General features: G+C 35.4%; 1 protein-coding gene across 13 annotated transcripts in view; it reads left to right on the top strand.

Moving 5' to 3' along the window:
* COBLL1 (cordon-bleu WH2 repeat protein like 1) overlaps positions 1-11,203 on the top strand; it is a 186,773-nt gene that overhangs the window by 150,048 nt on the left and 25,522 nt on the right. For 12 of the 13 annotated variants that reach the window (XM_069080131.1, XM_069080134.1, XM_069080128.1 and 9 more), the window contains 3 exons: positions 1,173-1,292; positions 7,319-7,553; positions 8,910-8,995. In XM_069080131.1, coding sequence (XP_068936232.1) covers positions 1,173-1,292; positions 7,319-7,553; positions 8,910-8,995 — 441 coding nt within the window. The remainder of the gene's footprint in view (positions 1-1,172; positions 1,293-7,318; positions 7,554-8,909; positions 8,996-11,203) is intronic. The other variant, XM_069080127.1, reaches the window with a different exon arrangement.

Genomic DNA, 11,203 nt, shown 5'->3' with positions numbered 1-11,203 from the left:
TATATATATATATATATATATATATATATATATATATATATATATATTATTGCAGTTTTCTAAGTCAACATGTGGACCACAGGATCCTTATGGATATTTTAGTGGCCCCATTTCTATTTGTGTTTGACACCACTGGATTATATAATCCTAAGGCACTTTGGTCATGGAAAGGGCAATGAATTTGGTGTCAGAAGTATGAGGTTCTAATACCAGTTCTGCTACTTTCTTACCTCAGTGACCTTGGGTAAGTCACTTAATTAATTTGGGCCTCACTTTCCTCATCCTTTAAATCCAAGAGATTGGACTCATTGACCTCAAAGTCCCCTTCCTGTTGTGAATATATGAACCTATGAGGTCATGCCCCTTCTGACTCTAAAATTCTGATCCCTGATGCTACTGCTATGTTAAGTAAATAGCAGTTATATGTTTTAGACCCCAAGAAATATGTACTTTGTTTCTGTCCTTGTCAAACTATCTAGCACTCTTCTGTGGACCTAATGAGAGATAAGTATTTAAGAGATATATTAGGGCAACTTGGTGGCACAACTTTAGGGCTGGCCCTAAAGTCATCAAGACCCATATTCATGAGTTCAAAACACTTATTAGCTGTGCGACCCTAGGCAAGTCACTTAACCTTGTTTGCCTCAGTTTCCTAATCTGTAAAGTAAACTGGAGAAGGAAATGGCAAACCAGTATCTTTGACAAGAAAACCTCAAATTGGGTCACAAAGAGTCAGACATGACTGAACAGTGTCAACAAAATATATCATTTCAAGACCAGTCATCGTGTGTTTTGTATGGGGAAAATTAAGATTAGCCTTCTGCGTTTTTCTCTTTTTCTTTTGTGTGAAAGAATTCAAAGCACTTTGCAAATTCTTTGCCAGATTCTTGTCTTATAAAGAACAAGTCTTAAAGAAAATAAAATGTTGAATACTGTGCCGTGTGTTCATTTCAATCAAGTGAAGTGAAAAGAAAAGAAAAAAGTATTTGGAGAGGGCATGTGCATTATTATTCTGCTTGTACTCACTGAGCCCATTCACCTTTTCTTTTGTCCCAATCTCCCCTTATTTTATCTCTGTGTGATTGGGATCAATTTTGTTGTTTTAAATGGCTTCTTAATTTTAATTAACCTTTAATCTAAGTGCTCTCATTCTTAAACTGCTTCCTTAACAGATGCTTCACTTTTCTTTGAGCTACCTGGTCATGAACCAAGTACCGTCCTGATACTGGCAGATGGTGCTCCTTATTCTGATTGTGCTGAAACACCTGAGTTAACCATAACATCACTAAAATGTAGGTGGCGGGAGCTTGTTTCCTTTGGCTGCTTTGCTTAAGATGACATTTATCAAAATTTTAACTTACTGACTTTTGTTTCTTCTAAAATTCTTATAAAAGGGCCATTTCTTATAGAAACGATGCTTCTTACTTTCACTTGTAATATTATGCAGGTTTTAGACTTATTTGATTTTTCTTCCATTTCTTCCATTCAGACTTGCTTTCAACTTCATAGATGGAGATAAGCTGACTAAGATGAATGAAGTTCTGAATTTCTAACTTCCCTTCTGGCTTAATTCTTCTGCTTTCTTTTGTACTGTTTCCTGTTTGATGACGTTTGTAACTTTCATTTCTGTAGGATGTTGTATTCAGGAATTTGCCTTATCTTGATACATCCTTGTAATCCTAGCCCTGAATTTCCCCCCCAAACTATGCCTGCCTGTTGATTTCCTTCTAAGTTAATTATTGAAATATTTTTGTAACATTTATAAAAAATTCACTTTTGCTTAGTTCTGCAAATTTTTTTCTATTAAATATTTTCAAAGTTTTTCTTAAGAATACTATTAAAATTATTTAAAATACTTCAATTAAGTCCCTAGTAAGCACAGTTTCTACATGAATTTATTCTTTTGACAAATGTATTCTTCAAAAGTGTAAAAAACTTTATAGATGGAATGACATAGATTATAATCATAAAATTTTAAAACATCTTAGAGTCCACCGTGTCCCACCTTCCAGCCAATAAAAACTCAAGATACTTAGATTAGAGAAGGGAACATTCAGTGACAGAGATAAGAACTGGTCTTACTTTTCTGAGGAATTAGACATTTTGTCTGGTCAGTGGAGGGAAGTGACACAAAAAGGTAGATTTAAGTCACTGATGTCAAGAAAAGCTCCCTAGTGAATAGAACTGTCCAAAAATGTAACATATTTAAGAAATTAATTATTTGGAAGATGGCTGTCCCAGGAGGTCTTCAGGCAGAAGCTAGATGTATACTTATATGTTATGTTGTAGAGGGGATTCTTTCAAAGGTGAGTTGGATTACATAGCTCCTGAAATTGTTTCCAAGTCTGAAATTCTGTGATTCTTTTCCGTGACCCCAGCTATTTAGCTTCACTACTCTTGTTTTTCTGTGTTTTGTTTGTTTTTATATGTGAGTCTGAAATTTAGTCTATGATATTTATTAAAGAAAACAATCTTGATACTTTCAGATCTGTGGAAATTGGTATTGACCAAATGGCAAAATTGCCAATATTCTTTTTGAACAAAGGAAATATAATGAAACTTATTTAAAAATAAAACCCAAACATCACAATTTAAAAAAAATTATTTTCAAAATTGTTTTATGAACCATATAAGTACTATATAAGCATTAGCTATTATTATCATTAGAACAAGAATGGTTCTTGACTTAAAAAAAATACTTAAAGCATCTCAGGATATATCTCCAATTAGTGAAGAAAAATTTAACCCCCTGATAATATCTTGAATCAAATGTTTTTTAATCTGACTCTCAGGTCTTGATAATTTAATTCGTTGAGCCCAGTTCTCCTAGTGGGTACATTTTGCCTAGAAATAAGTTTGCTTCATTAGAAATCTGTTATTAGGGTAGGACATTAAAAATTTTCACAAACGATTCTTCAGTAGCTTGAAAAAGTTGACATTTTCTAAACCACCTTCTTTACTCTTAATACAAGTGTGTAGAAGAGTCTGACTGTTAGCATGCACTTAAAAATACTGTAGGTCAAATTAGGATAATTAGTCAATGGACATTTATTAAACATCTATGTGCTGCTAGGCACCCAGGATATAAATTCAGGGAATCAATATTTACTTACTGTCAGGTAGCTTACATTGTAAGGGGGAGGTGATAATTACTACATAACTAGACAGATTAGTAGATAGTCTAAGTGTATAACTATATGCAATATAAATATATTGAGAATAAATACACAGTTAAGTTCAAGGTAATTTGGGAGTAAAGGCTCTTTCACTTGGCTGGCAGAGTCAGGAAAGGCTTCATGTAGAAAGTTATACTTGAACATTGAAAGGAATTGCAGGATCCTAAGAGGCATGTGAGGAAGAAGAAGTACCTTTCTGGCATGGGCAATAGCAGTGCAAAGACATGGACACAGAGGTGAAACTGTGTGGTAAGAAAACTAGTTTGACAGAATCTCAGGAAATCTCAGGATCTCAGTATTGTACAGTGAGGCTGGAAAAAATAGATTAGGGTACAAAGTTGTGAAGGGCTTTAAAAGCTAAACAGATAAGTTTATATTTTTTCCTATTAGCAAGAAGGGGCCGGTGGAGGTTGATGAGGACTGGGATGTTCAGATCTTAATTTAAGGAAAATCACTTTGGCAGTTATGTGTTGAATGAACTTGAATAGAGAGAGACAAGTCAGGAAGACCAAATACAAAAATGTCATCATAATCTCAGTCAAAGTGAATGAGGGCCATAAGATGGTGGATATGAGAGTCTAGAAAAGGAAGCTGATTGTGTATGGTTTGGTAAGGAGTCAAAGATAATTCAGAGATTACATACTTGACAGACTGGAAGAATGGTGGTACCTTTTATGGAAATAGAGAAGTTTGAAAGAGAGAAACACTTTTATAGTACTTGCTACATCAATCAGTTGAGCATTTGTTGACACCTATTGTGTTAAGTACTTGGTATATAAAGACAAAAATGAAACAGTCCGTGCCTTCAGGTTGTTCCTGAGGGAAGACAACATGTACACATGTGAATAATAAATAAAGTTAGATGGGAGAACAGTAATAAGAAATATCTCATGTAGGATGTTGTATTCCAGCCAAGCTTTGAAGAGAACTAAGGATTTTAGGAGAGAAGGGAGTACATTTTAGGCAAGGGAGATGACCAGACTGAACATGGAATATGTGCATGAAGAATAGCAAAAAGACAGTTTCTCTGGACTGTAGAGTACTTGAATTAGTCCAAATAAGTACTTTATTTCATTTGTTTTTTATGATAGTGACTTCATGTCTTCCTCTGGTAAAACTGTATTCTGGTATCCTTCCTTACTAGGGAGGAGACCCTAGGTTATCAAACGTAATGACAATGGAGCTCAAGCCTTGCCCTGTCCTAGGAAGCTGTAAAGGCTGTGATGTGATCTCAGGCTGGACTTGGTTATAAACTGTGTCTGTGTACTGGCTGCAGAGTGATGGATTTTTACAGCCACAGCATTCCTCTAAGACCTCCTATTAACTTGTTAATGTTTTTTAAAATACTTAAACTTTTATATTAAATTATCACTTAGGAAAAAAGAAACAGGTATGTTTTTGAAGAACTAAATTTTTGTTGTCTTTGAGTGTTCTTCTTCCCTAACCCCTCTTAATTCTAGTGAATTCTAGTACCTTCCCTCTGTTAATTATTTCCTATTTATCCTGTATATAGATTGCTTTGTATATATTTTTTTCATATTGCCCCTACCTTCCCCATTAGATTGTAAGCCCCTTGAGAGTAGGAACTGTCTTTTGCCTTTTTGTATCCCCAACCTGGTACACCATAGGTACTTAATAAATGTTTATTGATTGATTGAATGTGAATAATATTGTCTTATGAAAAATAAAATAATAAAATTTTTCCCATTATATTTTTATATGTGAAAAGCTTAACTACTTCAACTTTAAAATTCAGGTTTAGTCTATAGCTGTTTTCTTGCATGCTGTATGTGAAAATGAGGAAAATCTTTTTTAATAATATTGATATACTTTGTAGTTCAAAAGTGCTTACACATTACATGCATCTCATTGTATTATAAAAGTGATCCTGTAAAGCAGGTAATGCAACTATCACCATGCCCCATATTAGTGATGAGGAAGCAGCTTTAATAAGATTTCATGCAAATATATTTAATCTTTGGATTTTTTAATTGTATTGGTTTCCATGAAACTGAATCATAGACTCATTCACCTTCACATTGTTATTTCCTGTTCTGTTACTTCCTTCTTCCCTTCTCCTCCTCTACTACCCCTAGGGAAATCACAATCAAATCATCATTATTGATAAGGTATATTAATGTACCCACCCTATCATTCAACTCACCAGCTTTGTGACTTCCTGGACCATGACTCCATTCCCTATCCACCACTCCCCTAGAGGCACAGTACTTGGCATGTGGTTAGTTTTTAATCAATGCTTTTCATTCACTCATTTATTTAGATCTGTATTGTGATGAAATAAAATTTTAATAGCCAACTCTTTGTTTTTTTTTTTTAATGGAGGAGATAAATATAAGATTCAACAGAAAATTCAGACCTCATTTCAACTTTCCACTTTCAGCTCTTTTCCTAATTAGTTTTAACAGAGCTGAAAAGACCCAACTTTTCCTGTCTCCTTTTGGCTTTCCTGTCACCAAGTGGAGATGCTGAGGTGCAATAGAGAAAGGAGAGAGAACAAGAAGAAGGAAAATTAAGCTTATTCACTTTATATCTAGGAAGAATTAAGAATTGAATAACAGTCTTTGTCATTAGATTAAGTAGTCATACAAATTGGCATCTTTCAGAATGTTCTTAATAAATATATAGATGATTTGATTATCTAAAATAAATTACTTAAATATTACAGAATATTTTTGCTATCTTGTTTCAGGTATTAAATTTACCCAGTTTTGTTATTTCAAGAATATATTTAATTAAATTTACTTTGCAATTTAACTTTATGGGAATTAAATTTTGTTTTAAAAAAATAAAACATTGCTTAAAAACTTAAAGATGTAGAATGTTATTTTAAGCATGTTATATTATGAAAAGCATTTGATTGTTTTGAATAGTTTCTTAATTCTTACAAAACTATCTTTTCACAGTCTTCTTATTCTGATATCTGTAGCTTTTGACACTGGTAGCTACTATTTCTTCCTCAATTATTTTTCATTGTTTATTGTCCATGACACTTCTTTCTTCATTCTCCCTGAATGTTCCTTCTTTCTCCCCTTTGCTGGATCATCATTCATCTTATGCTTCTTTAGTACTGGGGACCCCCAGGCCTTTGGATCTGGGTCTTTTTTTCTTTCCCCTAACTTCCCTTTAGTGATCTCATCTGTACTTGTGAATTCAAGTATGAGCTCTACCTCTCTCTTAAATGTAAATCATATATTCCTAGCTACTTGCTAGACACTGCTTGCTATGTGGTGTGTAAAATTTCCCACGTTCACACCCACCCTTTCTGCCCTTTTTCCAAACTTTATTCTTTCTTCTGAAGACCTCGCCACCCTTCCACCCACCAAGTTTCATGATCTCAGTTATCCTCTACTCTTTTCTCTTGCATACCCCCATAGTATTGACTCTATCTCCACAGCATCTTTTGCATCCATCCTCTTTGCCCTACTGACATGTAGTGGTTCCTACGTGGATTCCTTGCTTCTAGTCTGTCCCATCTCTAATCTATTCCTCACACATCAGCCAAACTAATTTTCTTTAAGTATGACCATGTCGCTTTCCTTCTCGAAAGCTTTCAGTCACTTCATTCCTTCTAGGATAATACATGAACTCCTCAGCCTAGCATCAAAAACCTTTCATTATTTGCTGCTAACTTACCTTTCCAGCATTATTTCTTATATCTCTCTTACTCCCTGTACAATCCAATCTAACTGGGCTCCATCTTTTCCTTCTCTTGTCACTGGCTTCCCCCGCATGGCTCTTTCCTAATCACTGCCTCTCAGAATCCTAGCTTTCTTTGAAGGATAGCTTAGGTGTTCCTTTCTCTAGTCTATCTAGTCTGTTCTGTCTCCCTCTTCCTCTCCAAATTGGATTGTATTGCACTTACTTTTCTGTATGTTGTATTACCTCCTAACCTCAAGTAGAACCTTGGGGGCAGGAACTACTGTTTTCTTTGGTTTTCTTATGACTTAGCATAGAGGCTTGCATGTAGTGTAGATGCTTCATAAGTGATGGTGGTGGGGTTGGTATTGAGTCAGATTTATTTTGAAAAGCCTAATGAACCTTAACTTTTTTAGAAAAAATTACATTCTCAGCATAATTTCATATGATAAATATTTTACTAGTTATTACCATATTTGTTACAGCTGGAATTAGCTCTGAGTACAGCCTTGAAGAAATAGATGAAAAAGAAGAATTGAATGTTCTCCATAAGGAAGAGAGTGAAAATGTTTCTTCAAAGTCACAAGAAAATTCTTTTATATCTATGGATGCAACAAAGAATGAAAAAGAAGATACTACATCAGAACTTGGCATTGTTACTAGAGAGTGCCCAGAAAGCTCTAAGGAAGAAAAACAAGAAAATAGAAACACAGATGGAAAGTAAGTAACCTAGATACTGCAAATGTTGTTGGTGGTTTATTTTATGGATACCAGGCTTCTGAAATCTAGATTCAATATTTGAAATACAAATAGCCAGCTTACTCGTTTAAAATACTTTATAACTTTTATCATCCCTATGAAAATATTTATTAAAAGTCCCTAAATGGTGGGGTACTCTGCTAGGAAAGGCAAAAACCAGAACCAAATCTAAAGCACTTGCCATCTTGGAGATTTATAGTTTAAAATGTTACTCCAGCTTATTGTAGGCTTGTAACCTCCATCTGGGCTGCTAGGTGGCATAGTGGATAGAGTGCTGTGCTTTGAGTCAAGAAGACTCATCTTTTTGTGCTCAGATCTGACCTGAGACACTTATTTGCTGTGTGACCCTGGGCAAGTCACTTAACTTTGTTTGCTTCGGTTTCCTCATCTGTAAAATGACCTGGAGAAGCAAACCACTCTAATACCTTTGCCAAAAAAATAACCAACCTAATTGGGGTCACAAAGAGTCAGAAATGACTGAAAAACGGCTGAAGGATTGAACTTGCTTCTGAGTCTTGGAAAGTGCTTGGTGATCATCTCTCTATTTTGTAAAAAATGGAATTCCCCATTTGAATATCTCGAGGCATCCTGGTATTAAAAACCAGCAGAGCTTAGTGATGTATACATTGTGACCAGGCAAGCCACTAAATCACAAAAACTTCCTCAAAAAGAGAATTTAAGGTCTTGTAACACCTCGCTTTTAAGTAAGGGAATTAGTAGTAGCAATACATTCCCCTTTGCCTTCAGCAAACAAGCTATGGTGTGAAAATGTTTCTAGTGCCTAGTCAGTAAAGTGCAATCCAAAACAAATTCTAGGCCAATTTAGGAGGGTTATTATAACCTGTTTTAGGATTTCATCTTCTGGACAAAACTGTTTTGGGAGAGAACAAACAGAACCAAAGGCTTGTAGACTTGGACTTTTTGAGCTGGAAGGAAACTTTAAAAGATTGATGAGAACAATTCATTTCCCATATTATATGCCTGACCTTGCTAGATTCAAGTTTGACTCTTTCAGTCTCTCCCCCTTCATTTTAACTGAGTTGGAAAATTGTCCAGTGTACTAAGCTCTTTCCTTCCTGCTCTCTATTGGTACTTCCATCTGAAATATAATGTTTCATAGCAGCATTTCCTCCCAGTTGTATTTTGTTTTATCAAGCTATTACATTTCCAGTATTTGGCAGAAACAGATGATTATTTTAGTCCATCTGTCTTCAGTATATATTGCCAATTTTCTTGTTCTTTGGGAGTCTGTGTGCACGTGCACTTGGGAGAGTGTTATTGATATAAGCATCCAATATACATTACTATATTTTACAGAGAACTACAGAATGGTACAAGTAGTAAAGATGCAGTAACTGAAAATGGAAGAAACTCCAAAATACTGGACCAAAATAAGAACAATGGTGAGTTATTCCAGCTAATTCTTAAGTATCATCTCTATTTACATTGTCATTATGCTAATGTAGCCCTTTTATTACTTCCTACTATTATTACTGTAGCAGTCTTTTAACTGGCCATCTCAAATCTAGTCTCTGCTCACTCCAGAGTATCTCATTCAATCCATTTGACCTCCATATCCCTGCCAAATAAATACTCTTATGAATCCTTTTGTCATGTCATGTTATTCCCTTGCTCAGAAGTCATCAGTGGCTCCCATTTCTGATTTCATTAAGTCTGAATTCCTCCACTTGGCTATCAGACCCTGAGCTCCTTGTGAACAGAGATTGTTTTTGTTTTGTTGGTTTTCTTTGTATCCCCAGTGCTTATGCTTATTAAATGCTTTGGGATGTGACTTCAGACACTTTTATGAGCTGCCTTTGCTCATACTTAGCCCTTGCACGGTATCTTCTTCAAAGACCAATGTTAAATTCCATTTCCTCAGTGAAACTTCATGTATTTCCTATGATCTCTCTATTGCCTCAGGTATGTTACTGTTGTTACCTCAGTTTGATTGTAATCATCATCTTGATGGCAGAGGTTGTCTCAATCTTCTTTTGAGTGACTGACCTATCATATATAACAGTGCTAGGTACTTAGTACTCTGTCAGTACATGATTTTCAAAAAAGAGATTCCTTATAAGTACAATAATTATTGTAAGGTATTTTTCATGGTGTTTTAATTACTTCAACTCTTCACAGAACCATGATTTTGTCAATGTGGTTAGTCCTTTGGCTGATGTAGATCAAATCCCCCCATGTCTTAGTATATGTATTTAATGAGTTGGTTTGACCAAAAAATCTATTACCCAGTAGCCAAGAAATGGTGATGTGTCTCTGAAAATGTAACTAGACTGGTTATCCAAATATAGGCTTATATTCTAGTTCCAAGCTCAAACTCAAAACCTTCTTAGTTTATTAGAATCTAGTAGGATTAGTTCTCCGTTGGCCTAACTTTGAAAGATGTACCTTCGTGCCACAATAAGACATTGAAGTGAGACTTTAGTGACGGTTTCTGAGTTAGCAAGGGGAAAGGGTACTTGTGTATTCTTATAATCCAGGCTGCTTTGTTAAGCTGTGATAGCTGTCAAACTTTTTGGGGAAAGAATATAACCATCTCTCAGCTATTGAGATTAATGGAGGGGCTTATAGATAATTAAACACAGCAACGAGTGATGCATGTATGTTTTGTTTTAGGTATGCATAAGATGTGTTTGACCTGTTAATTACAGAGAAACTGCCTGCGAATACCTGATTCAGAAACTGAAAGAATGATTTGCACAAGTTTCCTTGTCCTATTTTTCTTTTTGCTTCAACATAATCCACAGTGAGAATAGTTCTATCTTCTCCCTTTTTCCTCTATTTTTCTGACATCTCTGATTTCTCTCAGAAGTTTAGCAAACATTTATTAAAACACCTACTTTTTGTCAGGCACTGTGCAATGTATATGTATGTTTATGTATGTGTACTTACTAGCTATGTGACCCTAGACAAATGACAATTTCTGTTTGCCTTCATTTCCTCTACTGTAAAATGGGGGTAATAAAAGCACCTACTAACTAGGGTTCTTGTGAGGATCAAATAATATAACATTTGTAAAGCACTTATCACAGTGCCTTGCAGGTAGGCACTTAACAAACCCTTCCTTTCTTCCTTCCTAAGTCACTTAGAGAACAGGAAAAGGGTACAGGACAGAGCTTTGGGGTATGTCTGTGGTTAGGAAGCATGATAGAAATAGCCCAACCAAAAAAAAAAAGCCCTGAGGAGACAAAAGGGAGGAGGAGAATCAAAAAGTATCACAGAAACCCTGAGAAGTGAGTACTGAGTAGAGAATGTGGTGAACAGTGTCAGATGCTTTGCGGTCAAGAAGAATGAGGAATGAGAAAAGACCATTATATTTGGCAAAAATTGAAAAAAAAAAAGATCACTAATAATTCTCTGATATTGAACCATTTGTCAGTGCCAAGACTTTATTTTCCTTATCTTCTATCCCTGTGGCTGTTGGCAGCTAGATGGCAGTGTGGGGCCAAAGTCAGGAATACAAGAGTTCAAACCTGACTTTAGACCTTTACTAGCTGTGTGACCCAGGGCAAATCACTTATCCTTTGTCTCAGTTTCTTCATCTGTAAAATGGGGATAATTATAACACCTACCTCCTAGGGCAGCTGTGATGA

The sequence above is a fragment of the Petaurus breviceps genome, unplaced genomic scaffold (assembly GCF_028583685.1).
Source record: "Petaurus breviceps papuanus isolate PSGF00001 unplaced genomic scaffold, PetGlider_PUasm1.0 91133, whole genome shotgun sequence".
NCBI classification, from domain to species: domain Eukaryota; kingdom Metazoa; phylum Chordata; class Mammalia; order Diprotodontia; family Petauridae; genus Petaurus; species Petaurus breviceps.
This window is presented reverse-complemented; position numbering and strand designations above follow the sequence as displayed.